This window comes from Coffea arabica, chromosome 7c, assembly GCF_036785885.1.
Source record: "Coffea arabica cultivar ET-39 chromosome 7c, Coffea Arabica ET-39 HiFi, whole genome shotgun sequence".
NCBI classification, from domain to species: domain Eukaryota; kingdom Viridiplantae; phylum Streptophyta; class Magnoliopsida; order Gentianales; family Rubiaceae; genus Coffea; species Coffea arabica.
In genome coordinates this window covers 1,632,487-1,649,984 of record NC_092322.1, presented here as the reverse complement: position 1 = coordinate 1,649,984, position 17,498 = coordinate 1,632,487, and the positions used below count along the sequence as shown (strand labels likewise).

General features: G+C 45.5%; 2 protein-coding genes across 2 annotated transcripts; one reads left to right on the top strand and one right to left on the bottom strand.

Moving 5' to 3' along the window:
• The first annotated feature begins 7,380 nt into the window (after window positions 1-7,380).
• Window positions 7,381-9,341, top strand: LOC140010290 (uncharacterized). The gene is made up of 2 exons (XM_072056846.1): window positions 7,381-8,238; window positions 8,319-9,341. Exons 1-2 carry the CDS (start codon window positions 7,381-7,383, stop codon window positions 9,339-9,341), a joined length of 1,881 nt encoding a protein of 626 aa, XP_071912947.1.
• A 4,702-nt stretch (window positions 9,342-14,043) lies between these two features.
• Window positions 14,044-16,455, bottom strand: LOC113698847 (probable pectate lyase P59). The gene is made up of 3 exons (XM_027218794.2): window positions 16,107-16,455; window positions 14,780-15,692; window positions 14,044-14,682 (listed from the first exon to the last, which is right to left on the bottom strand). Exons 1-3 carry the CDS (start codon window positions 16,313-16,315, stop codon window positions 14,455-14,457), a joined length of 1,350 nt encoding a protein of 449 aa, XP_027074595.1. The 5' UTR covers window positions 16,316-16,455; the 3' UTR covers window positions 14,044-14,454.
• Between the last annotated feature and the right edge of the window lie 1,043 nt (window positions 16,456-17,498).

Here is a 17,498-nt window from a genome sequence, read left to right as displayed (position 1 = left end):
TGTGTGTCCTAGAGTGTGCATAAACGTGGCAATGGTCTAGGGCCGAAACCCTTTGTGCTCTGGGATCAGAGCTGTGTAGACCAGCCTGAAAGACAAAACTCGCCTGGATTATATGCATTCAGAGAATTCCTTTTATAAACAAGATTGGTGCTTAATATGGTGCCTTAACTACTCGAAAGTTGGTTCAACCACAGATTCTAGAAAACTGAGGAGCGTGAAACATGGTCAGCCAATCCTAGGTCGCTCCTCTCATCACTTGAGAGTGCTTTTTTCGCCTTTTTTTTTGTGTCTGTTTTCTTCTTTTATTTTCTTTTCCTGTTGATGTACATAACAAGAAGACGGCGAAAATGCTGTTACCGCTAAATATTGTACTACTACCGGTAAATAGTTTTCAACTTTCAACAGTCATCAACGGTGGGGGTTAAGTTGCGTCAGATTCATTCCCTTAGATTAGAAGGAGAGATTCTGCGGGGAAAGCTCCCCACTTTCCGAAGTTTTAGGAGTGCCTCAACTCCTTGTTTGCAATTTTTCTTTCGGGGTCAGAAGGATTAATGCCTCAACTTAATTACAAAATGTAAAGCATGAAGCTCCTGAAAAATTCCTTTTGTACTGTTATAGGAAAATCATTCAAAAAGTCCCTCACATTTTACAAAATAACATTTTTCATCCCTCACTTTTAGAAGTGTAATTTTACATCATTTACAAATTCATATTAATCAAATTTTGTTCCTATCTAAATTTCTTACTAATTTTTGGTCAGAATCCACCATATGCCTTGCACGTGATCATTTTTTAAAAGCAAAATTGTCGAATCAAATTTTACATAATTCGATTCATAATCCCCCACATTTCACAAAATGAATTTTTTCATCCCTCATTGACCATGTATGCGAATAATTTTTTTTAAATTCATGAATATATCTATTTGATTTCATCTGAAGAACGAATAATATGTAATATATAATCACCTGATATATTACATGCTATTCATACTGTTTAGGTGCAATCAAATAGATATATACATGAGTTTAAAAAAATTATTAATTTTTCACTCATATTCATTTTTTTTTACTCAAAAATTGAAAACAAAGAAGACATTCAATCTTAAACATTATCGAATGTTTATATCGAATTAAATTTGGACAGAACAAAATAAACAAAGAAAAATAATGATAAAAAGAAATAAGTGATTGACACTTTCAAATTTTAAAATAATCACAAGACAACTAATTTAACTATTGGTCTTAAAGTGGCGAATAGAAATTTTAGATTTAAACCTATGTTTTCAGAACCGGACCGGATATCGACTCGGTCGAGATCAGGGATCAATAGGTTCAACCGAATTCGATCGGAGTTGAACCAGATGATGTCATAAATAAAAATTATTTAAAAATTAAAATATTGTATGTAAAATACCTAATAACATGTTAATATTAATAAAGATATAAACATATATATTTAATGTTTCAAATATATTAAACAAGAAAATACAAAGAAATAGAACAATCAAGTAGTAACTTATATTATTTAATGAGTATTAACTAGTTTAGAATTAAAATTATGGACTTAATTTAAAAATAACATCACATTTTAAGACAACGTTTATAAAGTATGAAATATTTGAGGTGTATTAATAATTTTTAGTAACCTAAGGGTCAAAACATACTATTAAAAATATTTTGATCTTTAAAAAAAAAGTAAAAAAAAAAAAGTCTATATACGTGCATTGAGAGGTGGGAGCAAGAAGCCATGGATATTGTATGAACACGTGCGAGCGAGTTGTTGTGGCCAGGGATGTAGCAGTAATCAACTGTGCGTACATGTCCCACACTCCCACTGCAAAAATCGTGTGTTGCGTTTTGGGGTTTTGGCTGGGCATATGGAGCCAAGAGGAGCGCGACCCTCTCTTTCCTTTCCTTGCGTGAGATGCATGCTGGAATCCCGGTTCTTATTTTTCCGGTCAAACCGGAATTTTGATCTGATTTGACCGAATTTTTGATTTTTCGATTTTTAGAGTTAACTCGGACCGGACAAATGATCGATTCTCGGTTCGATCGGCCGGTCCGGTCCGAGTTTAAAAATAGAGATTTAAACTATAATTTATTAGCACAACTATAGAATTCGAATTAGAATCCATTAATTGGATGGCCTTATTATACAATTCAATAAATAAATTATTACCAAAAGAAAATGGTCACAAATATTGAATAAGTTCACATGGTAAAATCATATAGGTATATATATATATATATATGGATTTAAAATCAAATTGTTAATTTTAAACACTTGTATATATCTATTAAATAGCATATGTATAACTACGATTTGCCATTTTAGGTGAAATCAAATAGAAATATATTATATGCTATTTGTACCGTTAAGATGAAATCTAATAAATATTTACATGAGTTTAAAGAAAAAAAACTATTCATACATTTGATCAATGAGGGATGAAAAAATCCATTTTGAAAAATATAAGAGATGAAAAAATTCATTTTGTGAAATGTGAGGGACGAAACAATTCATTTGGTAAAATGTTAGAGATGACAAAATTCATTTTGTGAAATGTGAGGGACTATGAATCAAATTATGTAAAATTTGATTTGACAAATTTGTCCTTAAAAAATGATCACATGTAAGGTACATGGTGAATTCCGACAAAAACTAGTTGGAAATCTAAGTAGGGACTAAATTTGATCAATGCGAATTTGTAAGGGATATAAAATTATACTTTTAAAAAATGACGGATGAAAAAAGTTACCTTGCAAAATGTGAGAGACATTTTAAACGATTTTCCCTAACTCTTTATATGACAAGGTGTATTCCCAATATACTATTATGAATATGATACAGCTTCTATTTATTCTTCTTCTTATTTTTCTTTAACTAATAAATTTGTTCAAAGCTAATTACTCGTTTAGTGTTAAGTTCCATTTTTTGGACAATCAATTATAAGATATATGATCTCATCATTTAATCTATCAATCGATTAGGTTGAGAACTTCAAAGTAGCACAGTGCCTTGTGAGTTGTTTTTCATTTTCATTTTTGTGATTTTTGATATTTTAACCTCTTCTTTTACGTGGACGTCTTTGTCATTTCAGATTTTGAGTGCACTCATCTAAAAATTCGAAATTTTCGTACTCTCAAAGCCTCAAAGTATGCTTTTGGCATATCCTAAATTACATTGCCACCTAAAACTTTCCGAGCAATTAGAAAATAAATCACCTTAAGCTTTTGTAGTATGCTTTCATCTTCTGCTAAGTAGACATTCATGACAATGATTTAAAAATGAGGTCAAATAAGTTATAGATATAATTGGACCATGATGAAATGAATGCGCGAGCCATACCTTCAACAATCTGAGTAATGTAGAGTGCTAATTTGATTGTTAAGTAAAACTTGATGTTCATGATAGTGATTCAAAAAATAAATCAAAAAAGATTTTGGACATTATATAGGTGCATAGTGAATTCCACCATTATATATTGCATGTAATTAAGAAGGAATTTTTGTTTTTGTTTTTGTTTTTGTTTTTTTTGTCGTTGGTTATATGGAGGCCTTAAAAAGGCTTAAAATCTAGGGGTGGTGATTCTCCCAAACTCCTGCATGCAAAACAAGAATTTTAATTTAACTCAAGATGAATGGTTTGTAATATAGTCATGCCAACTTTATTAATTTCCTTTGTAACATAGTGATGTATCATGTATGCTAACCCGGCCATTATGATAAATTTTATCCGCGGTGACTTAACAGGTTATGATGATTTCTATTGCTTCTCTTAGAACTAAAAATTTCAGTATTGGCTTGAATCACCATCAGGCTTGTGTAGGAGAAGGCATCAGATTTTCAAACACATTTGCCATAGTAAAAAAAAAAAGGATGCTGATCATTAGGAGAGCTAAGGGATTAATTTGGAATTTTTGTTCTTGTTTTCCCTTCAACTTCTTTATGTCGTACAAAAGGGGGAATTTTGAATTATATTTTCCTCCACAGTCGTTGGGGAAATTTTTAGAACTGAACCCTCTACTTAAATCCACTTTCACCTAGTGTTTAAGAAATTAAGCAGGTCTGTCTGTCCTCGAGAGCTGCTTGCTTCCCTCATCTTTGGTTAAATTAAGTATGTAACGTACTTTGAGAATGCTCACCTCGGCCGGCCCTGCCTTGCCGAGGTGAACCCAGCTCCCCGTCCACTCAAACATGGTCACGTCCCACAAATGACCCCTGAGGTCGGCCAGGGCTTTGGCCGACCTCCTTGGATGACCTCCAGGCACCTCCACCTCGGCTGCACGCTGATGATGTCAACCTACCTGACATCACCCAGAACCAGTGTGCTTTATCTGAAAAGCGCACTGGACGCCCTTAATGGCCACTGAGCAAGATCCTCCGTCACCCTGTCCGGGCGGCTACAGTGTCAGAGTCAGCCCTCCTGACAAGAAACAGAGCCGTAATGCCAGGTCGTGGGTCCCGCCAGCATGAGTCCTCTATCCTACCTTCCACTCCCACTCTATAAATATCCCACACACACTCCCAATAAGTAAGCACACTGTTCATTCTCATATACTACTATTTCTCTCGTTCTCATACTAACTTGATCGTCGGAGTGATACCAGGGGAGAAGCCCCGCCATCCACTTCGGATAAGCAAAGAAACCTCACCTCGTCCCAGAGAGAATTGATTTAGGTCGGTCTATCTACCATCCAAAAATCACCTCTTCAATTGGCGCCGTCTGTGGGAACGAGACTATTACTAAAATGAGATCCACGCGCTTCAGAAGCGGAAGAATTCTCTCGACCGGGGTTGGGCAGACCTCGGGAGCCTAGCAAGATCGCATTTCTGAAGAGCAAGGGTCCCAAAGGACCCAACCCAACAACGAGGAAGCCATCGCAAAGATGGCCGAGCTCGTAACGGACAACCCTAACATTTTTTAGGAGTTAGGAAGGTACCTCAAGAGGCAAGGGAAAGAAAAAGCCGAGTCTTCCAAGAGAAGATCGACGAAGTCCCCTGAAGTACCTTCAGGTGAGGACTCCGATGAGGGGCGTCTCTCTTGGAGTACCTCCAGGCGCGCCTCCTCCAAAGCGACCTCTAAAATTGCCTCCATCTCCCGGGTGTTTTCCCGGGGACTGCTAGGGAAACGAGCCGAGGACCCACCTCGGCGCCCTGGAGGTCTAGCTGCCGACTACATGAGGGCTCCGCCCTTCACAGATGACATCAACGGGGAAATGGTGCCCCCAAACTTTAAGCTCTCGAACTTGCACACCTACGACGGCCGAGGTGACCCCGAGAATCACCTCCGCGCCTTCATCTTCGCCTTTCGACTCTACTGCGTCCCTGACGCCGTGATTTGTCGGATTTTCCCCATTTTCTTACATGGGACTGCCCGAAAGTGGTTCTGGAGTTTAGAACCGAGGAGCATTTCCTCCCTGGTCGAGCTGATAGACCGGTTCATCCACCGCTTTGTGTCGTCTCGACCAATCACCAAGACTTCAGCTTATCTCTTGAACCTGCAACAGGGTCAGGGCGAGTCACTTCGCTCGTATGTTCAAAGGTTCAACGAGGAGAATGTGCAGATACCTGATCAGAACGAGCAGGTAACCATCGCTGCCTTCACCAACGGGTTAGTGGCAAGGATCTTCAACACCGAAATCCATCGGGATTACCCCCGTACACTTCGGAAATTCTGGGAAAGAGTGGACTAGGAAATTCGAAGTGAGGATGTAAATCGCATGAAGCGAGAAACCCAAGCATCTCGTACGGGGCAAGATCCCCGGAGGAGGAAAGACACCGGCCGAAGTGAACCAGGCCCAAGTGGCACTTCAAACCAGTTCCAGGACCGCCGGAGTGTCTTCGATAGGATAGTGAAAGGCAGATCGTCCACCTCGGACGCCGAGCTGACACCGCTCAATTCCAGCCGGTCTCACGTCTTGGCGGTGATGAGGCAAAATCATCTCTGTCGAACCCCTCCTGAGATCCCGAGGAGAAGGGATAGGAGGAACTCCAACCTCTATTGTGCCTACCACCGAGATGTTGGGCACGAGACAGAAGATTGCAATGATTTGAAGCGAGAAATTGAGAACCTGATCCGCCAAGGATACTTGAAGCAGTTTGTCCGCAAGGATGAAACTTTCAACCGAAGCGCCTCCCACAGGGAGAGCCGAAGACCCCGCCGAGAAGACAGGCGGGACACAAAACTTCAATGCCGAGGTCCCGAGGACCGTAAGGAAGAAAAGAGGCCTCCACGCGACGGATCGCCAGGCTACGGCCCAAACATCGCCGGAGTGATCAACACGATCGCGTGTGGCCCAACGGGGGGAGACAGCCAGAACTCCCGAAAACGGACATACCGCCAGGCCGGCATGGAAGCGGCCGAACCGAGCTCCCGGTTATCCGAAGTGATCACCTACGGTCCCAACTCCCGGTTATCTGAAGTGATCACCTACGATCCCAGCGGCCCTGTCCCCGCCGCCTCCAGCAATCACGAGACCCTCGTGATTGAGGTCCTCACTAATAACTACATAGTCAAAAAGGTCTATGTCGATCCCGGAAGCTCGGTAGACGTCTTGTACTACCGAACTTTCGAGAGTTTAAACCTGACCAGAGAGCAACTCACTCCTGTCAGAACCCCCCTTGTCAGCTTTGGGGGACACGTCGTCCACCCGGAGGGCATGGTGACTCTGATGGTAACTATCGGGCGTCATCCCCGCTGTCGAACTGTGCCTGTCAGCTTTGCGGTGGTCAAAGCAGACTTTCCCTACAATATGCTGATAGGCCGGCCCACGCTCAAAACCTTGAGAGCAGTATATTCTACCTACCACCTGCGTTTCAAGTTCCCAACACCTGAGAGGGTGGCCGAGGTGAGCAGCGACGTGAATGTCGCCCGGGAATGCTACCTCGCCACCATCCAAGCCGCGGTCACCCCCCGGACCCCGTTGAGGGCTGAAGATAAGAGACCAGCGGTCCTCTCTATAGACAGTATCGATCCTCAGAAGACCGGAGAGCCCAACAGGCTTGAGACCGGGGATGAGGTGGAGCAGGTGATCTTGGATGTGTCGAGACCGGACCAAGTGGTCCAAGTGAGGGCCGGACTTCCCTCGCCCCTAAAGGAAGAGATGATCCACCTGATCAAGGACCACCGACATGTTTTCGCGTGGTCCGCTGATGAAGTGGTCGGAGTGCCACCCGAGCTCATGATTCACTAGCTCAACGTCAATCCACAGGCCCGTCCTGTGAGGCAGAAACGAAGGCACTTCGGCCCCGAACGTAGCAAAGCCATATCCGACGAGGTCGACAAGCTTTTGCCCGCCAAGATGATTCACGAGATCCAATACCCCACCTGATTGTCCAATTCAGTTATGGTCAAAAGGACACCGGTGGATGGAGAATGTGTGTGGATTTCACCGACCTTAACAAAGCCTGCCCCAAAGATTGCTACCCTCTGCCGAGGATAGACGCCCTCGTCGACTCGGCCATGGGGCATGAGATCCTCTGCTTCCTAGACGCTTTCAAAGGGTATCATCAAATAGGAATGAATGAAGAGGACCAAGAGAAGACGGCGTTCTACACCGACCAAGGTGTTTATTGCTATACTACCATGCCGTTCGGGCTAAAGAACGCCGGGGCAACCTACCAAAGGCTGATCAACCGACTCTTCAAAAATCAGATCGGCCGCAACGTGGAGGCCTATGTGGACGACATTCTCGTCAAAAGATTAACCACTTCGGCCTTTCTATCGGATGTGAGGGAGGTTTTTGACGTCCTGCGGGTCTCAAGGATGAAGTTAAATCCCAAGAAATGCGTTTTCGGCGTCACCTCGGGAAAATTCTTGGGGTATCTGGTTTTTCGCCGGGGAATCGAGATCAATCCCGACAAGGTCAAAGCCATTCAGGACATGTCTCAACCTCGGAACCTCCGAGAAGTCCAGAGGCTAAATGGACGTCTGGCCGCGCTGAACCGCTTCCTATCCCAATCTGCTGAGAAAGCTCTGCCCTTCTTTAAGGTGCTGAAAAAGGCTGACCAATTTGCCTGGACCGAAGAATGCCAGGCCGCCTTCGACAAGCTGAAACAGTACCTGCATCATCTGCCCACTCTCGCTTCACCACGGCCTGAGGAGAAGCTGTATCTATACCTATCCGCGGCCGATGAGGCTGTCAGTGCTGTGCTCATCCGAGATGAGGGCACTCAAATGCCAGTATACTATGTTAGCCGGGCCCTCCGTGAGCCGGAGACTCGGTATACCCAGGTGAAAAAACTCGTACTGGGACTTGTCCACGCAGCTCGGCGGCTGAAGGCCTATTTCTTAGCTCATCCCATCTCCGTCAGGACAGACCAGCCCATTCGGCAGATATTGGTGCGTCCCGAGGCTTCCGAACGCCTCACCAAGTGGGCTGTCAATTGGGGGAGTATGATCTGTCCTATGAGCCACGCACCGCCATAAAAGCTCAAGTTCTAGCTGATTTTCTTGCCGAACTCACCTTCACGGAAAGTTCTGAGTCTACCTCCGCCGTAGCCGAAGTGTCCAGCTCACCCTCGTGGACGCTGTACGTGGACGGGTCCTCTAATGGGGATGGCAGCGGAACTGGACTGCTCTTGGAAGGACTTCAGGGAGAAGTGTGCTCGTACGCCCTTCGTTTTGACTTCCCAGCCACCAACAATGAAGCCGAGTACGAGGTCTTGATCGCTGGACTCCAACTAACCCGTAAACTCGGTGCGCAGTGGATACACGTCCGCAGTGACTCCCAACTCGTAGTGTGCCAAGTTCATGGTGAATATGAGGCCAAGGATGAGACCATGCAACGGTATCTCACCAAAGTTCACCAACTTACCGCGCTCTTCCAGTATTTTGAAATCCAAAAAATTCCCCGCTCCCAGAATAGGCGAGCGAACGCTCTGTCCCGGCTGATTTCCACATCATTTTCTGACCTCAACAAGACCGTCTTTGTGGAAGTACTGACCGAGCCGGGATACCTGGAAGAAGTGGCCTACCCCGTCCACTCTGGAGATACTTGGATGAGTCCGTTCATCCTCTTCCTAGGTCAGGGAGTCCTCTCCGAGAACCGAGCCGAGGCGAGCTATATAAGCGAAGTTGCTCGGTACGCCCTCCGCGATGGGGAGCTATATAAGCGCTCCTATTTGGATCCATGGCTGAGGTGCGTTACCCCCGAGGAAGGACGCCAGATCCTCCACGAGATCCACGAGAGCCTATGTGGAGCTCATGTCGACCACAGGATGTTAGCCAAGAAAACTTTGCTTCTTGGATATTTCTGGCCCTCGGTTCAGCAAGACGCCCAAGACCTCGTTCTCGGCTGCCCTTCCTGCCAAGTCCATGCCCCCGAGCACCACTAGCCATCAAACTTTATTGTTCCCATCACCTCACCCTGGCCATTTAAGCAATGGGGGACAGACATCATAGGTCTCTTCCCCAATGCCGTCGGGGGTTATACTTTCCTTGTAATCTCTGTGGATTACATCACTAAGTGGGTTGAGGCCGAGCCTCTAAGGACCATCACCGGGTTGGCGGTTCAAAAATTCTTTTGAAAATGAGTCGTTTGCAGTTTCGGCATACCCCAGGTCATCATCTCAGACAATGGGAGGCAGTTTGTCGAGAACCCATTTAAGGGTTGGTATGAGAACCTCGGCATCAAACAACACTTCACTTCGGTGGGCCACCCCAAGCCAGCGGTCAAGCCGAAAATTTCAACCGAACTCTCTTGCATGGTCTCAAGACCCGACTACACCAAGCTGGATCATCTTGGGTGGAAGAACTCCCCAGTGTCCTGTGGTCTTATCGGACCACGTCGAGGTCAGCCACTCAGGAGACCCCCTTCTCCTTGACCTACGGGAGCGAGGCTGTCATCCCTGTCGAGATCCTCACACCCAGTCCTCGGCTAATGGCTTATGCAGCCGAGGTGAATGAAGAAGAGAGGCAACTGAATCTCGACCTCGTCGATGAGAAAAGGGACATCGTCTCAGCTCGGATAGCCTCCTACAAAAACACTCTGGCCCGCTATTACAATGCCCGCGTCGAACACCGTCGATTCCGGCCAAGAGACTTGGTCCTCAGAAAAAACTCATTCAGCCGAGCTGAGCCACAAGGGAAATTGTGCCAGAAATGGGAAAACCCTTACAGAGTTGTGGAGTCTAGTCTTAGTGGATATTGTAAATTGAACTACCGAGATGGTTCTCTAGTGCCGAGGATTTGGCACGCCGAGAACCTCAAATTGTATTATGTTTGAACATTTCATCAAGTTATGATTTCAGCTGTTTTGTTATTTTTCAACACTTCGGTGTTCCACATCCGTTATTAAAAAATAAAGGGGACGAAGTAAGAAGCTAAAAGTGCTGAGATGAGAAGAAATAGATATTTTATTTAATAAAAAGAGACATTACATGATTGCAAGACCGAAATCGGGAAGTGCTACTAAACACCAGCCACCCCGGCATTCTACCTAAAACACTACGAGCCTAGATCCCCGTCTCGGCTCCATCCCCTGTCTCGGCTGCTTTCTGGGCAGCCTGCTCGCTGATCTCTTCCCCGCAGGGATGAAACTCATCTCCTCCAGGCACTTCACCCACCTTCTCACCCAGGTCTCCCTCAGTTTCTTCCCCTTCGCCCTCCTCGAACACTTCGTCGAACTTGGACAGCCACTTGTTGAATTCCTCCTGAACTTCGGCCAAGTTCCTCCCAGCTTGGAGGCCCTCGGCCATCCGATCGCACAATTCCTTGGAATCCTCATTATAGTTGGCATGATTTTTCAGAGACTCCAAGACTTTGGAGGAGAGGTGAGCGGCGGCCTCGTCTATGGCTGAGGTGAAACCGAACATGAACCTCGGCATTATCAGCTGGCAGAGATCCCTGGTGAAGGCCTCAGACTTTCGAAAAGCGTCAACGGCCGAGGCTACAGCACCCTTGAGAGCCTGTTCATGGGACTTCTTCACCTCGTCCCCCCTCTTCTGCTCTTCCTCGAGGGCTGATCTGAGCCTATTCATGGTAGCCTCGGACTCCTCACCCTTAGCTTCGGCCTCTTGAAGTCGCCTCTGAAGCTCCGATTTCTCGGATTCAGACACCCTCAGTTTTTTCTCCAATTTGGAGATCTGATTCTACAGCTTGCCGGTGTCCTGCTCCTCGACCAGAGCACAGTATCGGTGTGTCAGCTTGGCCACAAAGGCTGAGTTGGAAGCTGTGGTCACCATGAGACTTTGAACCATCTCGGCCGGGGTCAGTTTCTTCATGAACTCCAAGTCCCTTGGCAAGGTGGATTGCATCACTAGCTCTTGTGCAACCCGAGGATGGTTACACCTGTCGTTGACCGTAACTTTCCAGTTCGGACACCAATGCTCGCCGGAGTGCGTCTTTTCCTTCCCGAGAAACACTGGGGGGCTATGGAAACGATTCCATAGCGAGGACCCCGAGACTGCATTTACCGGAGGTTTCAGCTGCTTGTCTCGGCCATAAGGAGGTGGGAGGGCCGTAGTGACCACTTCGAGGGGTACCCCTTCGGGCACCGGCGAGGTGGATCCTGAGGTTGCGGCAGCCGAGCTACTTTGTGCGGCCGTGGTAGGAGTGCCCTGGGCTGCCGAGGTCTTGGCCACCTGTCCCTTTTTCTTCTTTGGCTGAGGTGCCGAGATCTCACCAGAGTCTTTCTTCTTCGACCTCTTGGCCACCCCGGTTGAGCCAGCAGTGATGATGTCGGACAATTTGACCACTGCACAAGAAGCAAATATTATTATTTGCCACAGTCGAAGTGAAAGAAAAGTTATGAAAGGAAAATTACAAGGTCTCGTAAGTTTAGTGGAAAAGAAAGGAGGCTTGGTAGGACCGATCACGGTTCGACTGATTCCCCCATCGACCAGCATGGCTTCGGGGTAGTCATTGCTGAACAGCCGAAGTCCAGACCCCATCAACTTCTGGAAGGACTCCTCTTCGTGGTCCCCCGCTGAGGGGTCGGCTTTTGATTTAATGGGCCTCCACCAAAAACCCCAAGGGAAGTCCACGGCTGGAACGAAGATGAAGTCACGCTTCTAGTTCTTTATCGAAGAGGGAGCACCGATCACGAGCTTCGGGATGGCGTTGTTCCGATTGCAGATATAAAACCATCCCTTGTCCGTCCCGTATGCCTTGAGAGTGTAGTATCGGCGGAAGAGGTCCACGGAGGGAGTCACCTCTTGATGTCGGCACAACATCTCGAACCCTACGAGGATGCGGACCGCGTTCTGGGTGAGTTGAGTAATCCTCACGTGGAAGTGATGAAGTACGTCCCTGAAGAATCTCGACGTCGGCATTCTCAGCCCAGCTTCCAGCTGTTGGACGTAGATCGCCACCATGCCCATGGGGGGCTTCTCGGCTGAGTCGTCCGGCCCAGGCGAGGTGATGAGATACCCCGGCCGGAAGGGATATTTCCTTATCACCCTCTCAGCCCTGTCTCTTCCCATACGACTTCTAAACTTCGGCATCTTACCGAAGTCTATCTTGGCTACATCTTTCGGAGTGACTGGCTGCAATACGCCCTCGTCATGGGGTATCTCAGTTCCGAGCTCGCTATTGTAGACGACCTCGGAACCACCATCACTCATCTCGGATGACTCCGAATCCGAGGCTGCCTCGCTGGTTCCCACTTCGGCTGACCCCTCCGCATCACTAAGAGTAGATCCCTCTGAGCTGGATGACGTCGGCACCTCCAAGGTGTCCGGTCCCACCTCGGTCTGGTAGCTCGGTGTCACGGTTTCCTTATGGGTTTTAGCTGTTTTGACCATGTGTGAAAGACGAGATGAAAAGAAATATACTTACTATTGACTACGGTATCGGACGCGGTGATGACTTCGGCGTTGATCTCGGCTGGCAGGATTGATTTCGGCAACACTCACGAATCTTGCAAGTCGCAGGGGAAGAAGGGAAAGTGATGGGTCATGCGGTGAAAAGGACCCCCCATTTATAGGGGATTGGGGGAATCCGAAGAGGCGGCCATGTTCGAATTCAAAACGCCGTGTCTCTCTCTTTCTTCATTAATGTCCCGTCCTTTCAACTGACACCCTCTCTGATCGAAACGTTCCACTACTTCACGACGTGACGGTTACGTGTCAACTAACTCCCCACGTCCCATCAACTGACATGCCCACGTGTCACGCCCCCGCGTCTTCCGGAGCCTTTACAGGACCCCGACCCTGAACGACTTCGGCACCAGGAAGCCTCGGCACCTCGCAATCCCCGGAGCTCCCGAGGCTTGGGGGGCTTATTGAGGATGCTCACCTCGGCCGGCCCTGCCTTGCCGAGGTGAACCCAGCTCCCCGTCCACTCAAATACGGTCACGTCCCACAAATGACCCCTGAGGTCGGCCAAGGCTTTGGCCGACCTCCAGGCACATCCACCTCGGCTGCACGCTGATGATGTCAACCTACCTAACACCACCCAAAACCAGTGTGCTTTATCTGAAAAGCGCACTGGACACACTTAATAGCCACTGAGCACGATCCTCCGTCACCCTGCTCGGGCGGCTACAGTGTCAGAGTCAGGCCTCCTGACAAGAAACAGAGCCGTAATGCCAGGTCGTGGGTCCCGCCAGCATAAGTCCTCCATCCTACCTTCCACTCCCACTCTATAAATATCCCACACACACTCCCAACAAGTAAGCACACTGTTCATTCTTATATACTACTATTTCTCTCGTTCTTATACTAACTTGATCGTCGGAGTGATATCAGGGGAGAAGCCCCGCCATCCACTTCGGACAAGCAAAGAAACCTCACCTCGTCTCAGAGAGGATTGATTTAGATCGGTCTATCTACCATCCAAAAATCACCTCTTCATACTTGGTCCAAAATATGGAATTAATGCACTCAGATTGAGAGTTAGACAGAAAGTTCGTAGGCAACAATATGATTGCCATAAATTGAAACTTCCCAAGCCAAGTACACCATTTTGCCGGGATATGCTTATGATTGTTTGTCATTAGTGCCTGGATGACAATATCAGGCGGCCAAATTTTAAACTGATAATGTTTGAAAAGTTTTAACATAATTTCCTGCTGCATCTGCTTGAACCCAAAAAAAAAAAAAAAAAAAAAGAAAGAAAGATGTGAACACTTGCAAAATATAAGCCCTTTTTTTCTTTTTCATCTCTCTTTTTCGTTCAACGTTATTCACATCTAAAGAAAAATAAAAGGCATTCTCGTACAAAAATCAAAACTGAATCCCCCTACAGTACAGTACGTGTCCAAATTAATAACCCAAAAAAAAAAAAAAGTGCTAAACCTGCTGGACTTGGCATTGCTTTTCATTATAATTTTAAACCCATCGAAAAGAAAAGAAAAGAAAAGAAAATTAGCTTGTGTCAATGTTTTCCCCGATCGATCAATGTCTCCTCAAAAAAATAAGTTACATGAGATATGGCTTTTTATTGATTTTGGGTTCTGTTTATTGAATGGCTGAAGCTGTCTCGGCAACGCACGGGGATTAGTTTTTACTAGCACGGGCTTCCAGGTCTGCACATAAGGGCACCAGCAAACCTCGTTATCCAAGTCACCTCTGAACTATCCGCAGGAGCTATGCCGTCGAAAATTTCAGGATGCTTCTTGGTAAAATCTGGATCTCCAGATTGAACAAAGAATGCTCCGTTCATGAAAAGATCTCCCTCTGATCTCCACGTCCACTCCTTCCATCTCGCTTCCTCCGCATAATCCCTCTTTGTCACCTGTTGATTTCAGTCCCACGAGGAGGTCAGTCGTACTACTTTAAAAAAAAAAAAAAAAAAAAAGTCTTTCCAACCCAAAATTAACCGTTCTTCTTACCTCCTTCTTGAAGATGTCGGGAGGAGCAATGAAGCGGTTACCCTGGCTGATGATAATGGGATGTTGGCTACCACCAATGGCATACATTTCCCAGTGAGTATAATCGTTGTTGACGACGTGAATGAATCCCCATCGGCACCTAGGCATTCTTTGAATCAACCTCTTACCAAAATGGTTAAAAGCAACAGTGATTTGCATGACAGCATCTTTGGATTGACTGTCGCTGGCACCGAAGAGCATCACCTCATTGTGATCGGTGAAGTGAGAGTTTGAGATGGTGATGGCGGTGGATGCCTCGACGGCATCAATGAGGCCGTCGTAGCACTTCCACATGGACACGTGATCAATCCAAACGTTGCTGGATCCGAAGATGGAAATCCCATCTCCGTCGCTCATGGTCCTAATCCCGAAGTGATCAACCGAGTCCCTGACGAGGCCACCGCTGCCCTGATGGATATCGTGGATGTGGAGACCGTGGATGATGACGTTCTTAACGAACTGAATGGTGATTCCAGCGCCGTAAGCAATGTGGACGCTCACCCCACGACCATCAATGGTCTTGTCGCCCTGCATGATCAGCTCCTGCGTGAGCCTGATTACCATGTCGCGTTCGAATATGATCCAAAGTGGCTCCTTTTGGATCACTGCATGGCGAAGGGTTCCGGGTTTCGGTGCCAGAATGCTGTCATCGGAAGAGTCTGTGACGACGTAGAATGCACCATTCTTTCCCCCGGTGGTGCCGCGGCCAAAACCCACCACACAATCTGCCAGCCTCTTTCTGTTGTCGGCCCAATTTGGCTGGCATCTCCAGCACCTGTCGATTGGGTTGGTAGCCAAGCAGCCTCCTCCCCACTTTTTCCCTCTCAGTTCCCTCCTCGTGCTGTTCTTCTCGCTCAAGAATTCTTTCACAGCGCTGCACCACGTTCAAAAAAGGAAAAAAATCAACTCTTTCTGTTCTTTTAAAGAAAGAATCGGCTTGGAGTACGTAATGCTGGAAAACAGTAATTACCGTTTATAATTTATGCATTTACAAAACGTTGTGTATGGCAGCATGGGGGCAAGTTCAGCTTTGTTAATTTGTCATCCTGTGCTGCTGTTTTTCCGGGCATTTCGTTTCTTGCTTGGTACTACACTACATGCACGTACGCTAGATTCTTCAGACATATAATTACGTTTCACAAAATATATTATTGTTAATATATAGTATTATGAATCTTGCCTTTCCAAATCTTCGTCTAATCATTATCAGATCAATCCACTTTAATCTTTAGCAGTACAACGTTAAAGCAACGATGATGTTTTCCGAAACCATATTCACGACACTTACTCGGAAGCTTGCTTATTGAAGGCCCCAATAACGGTGTGGGGATTAGCCTCATAAGCCTTGAGCGTGTGGTTCCAGGCTTCCTCTGCTCGGATTCGCCAGTACTCCTCTTCCGCACTGCCACTGCCTTGAGCCGTGATCAGGGTTGGCACCACCACTATTGTAAAAGCACACAGGAACACACAAACCAACTTGGAAACCGGTTCGCCCATCTCGGCTGCCTGCTGCCCTTTTATTTTTTTCCTCTTTTTTTTTTCGGGCCTTTAATGTTTCTGAATATGGGTCGAACCCTCCCTTTGATTCCTCGGGTTCGGACCCTTTTCTTTTTGTAGCGTATGCAAATGCTTGCAAAACAGCTACTTACCTTGAAACACACCCCTTTCGTAACTTCAACAAAACTGCTTTAAATAGCAGCAATACTTCCCAGAGACAAACGCTTTTTGAGCGACAGATGGGGAGAACCACTTCTTCCAACGGCCACAACTTCATTTGTCTCCCCCGCTTGAATATTTCCATGTTTTGTATTACTTACAAAGGGTTAATCCTACCTCAATTTTCGTCATCACCAGTGACCCGGAGGAGCTACTTAAGCGGTTAGAAATGGTCATTTAATTAAAAGGAGGAGGCATCAATTTAAATTTTTATAAAAAAAAAATTTACAGTACTAGTTTAAATCCTTATACTATATAAGAACGAGTTTAGAACTAGATTTCAACCGCAAGGGTAATAAGGCTATTTTGGGAATGTGAGAGTGTTTGAAGAGTAATTGGAACATTGAGTACAAGTCATTATAACTTTAATTTCACTATAATTACTTATATAACCTTTCAGACATTTAAGGTTAGGGGCAGGTTTGGTATGTTACAATGTTTGGTGCCAAGTTGAGTATCAAGTACAACTGAATAAAGCTTGTATTTTGATAGAATTACATAAAAGTCCTTTTAATCATTTATTATACTAACATCCAAGCCTTCCAATTTCCTTAAACCTTTCTTGTTAAGGAATAAATTGGATGTTTACATAATTGGATTTTAATTACAATTAATTAACTTAATTATTATCTGAACAATCATTATCATATTTATGTCCTCATATTTAGCCGATACCCTTTCTTCTTTTTCAGTTTCACCTCTTTGATTTTATTATGGTTATTAAATATTTGGTGAAATGCATAGATTTTCCTTTAAATTGAGGTGAGTTCTCTGGATTTGTCTTATTCGATTGTAGTTTTTTTTTTTTCTGATGATTGGTTTATTCAAGAACTCCATATAGTTTGCCTTTTAATACTTCTAATTTCAAAAACTGACTAATTGTATTGTTTTTCTTAGTAGATCCTAGAGATTCTGTCTCTGGTCAAAGTACAATTTGAGATAATGTTGTCACTTTCTAAAATAA

Coding starts and splice junctions, on each gene's coding strand:
- LOC113698847 (XM_027218794.2), bottom strand. CDS start 16,315: ATGGGCGAACCGGTTTCCAAGTTGGTTTGTGTGTTCCTGTGTGCTTTT. Junction 15,693..16,106: donor TTCAATAAGCAAGCTTCCGA/GTAAGTGTCGTG, acceptor AACGTGGTGCAG/CGCTGTGAAAGAATTCTTGA. Junction 14,683..14,779: donor CCGACATCTTCAAGAAGGAG/GTAAGAAGAACG, acceptor TGAAATCAACAG/GTGACAAAGAGGGATTATGC.
- LOC140010290 (XM_072056846.1), top strand. CDS start 7,381: ATGTGTGTGGATTTCACCGACCTTAACAAAGCCTGCCCCAAAGATTGC. Junction 8,239..8,318: donor CGGAGACTCGGTATACCCAG/GTGAAAAAACTC, acceptor CATCTCCGTCAG/GACAGACCAGCCCATTCGGC.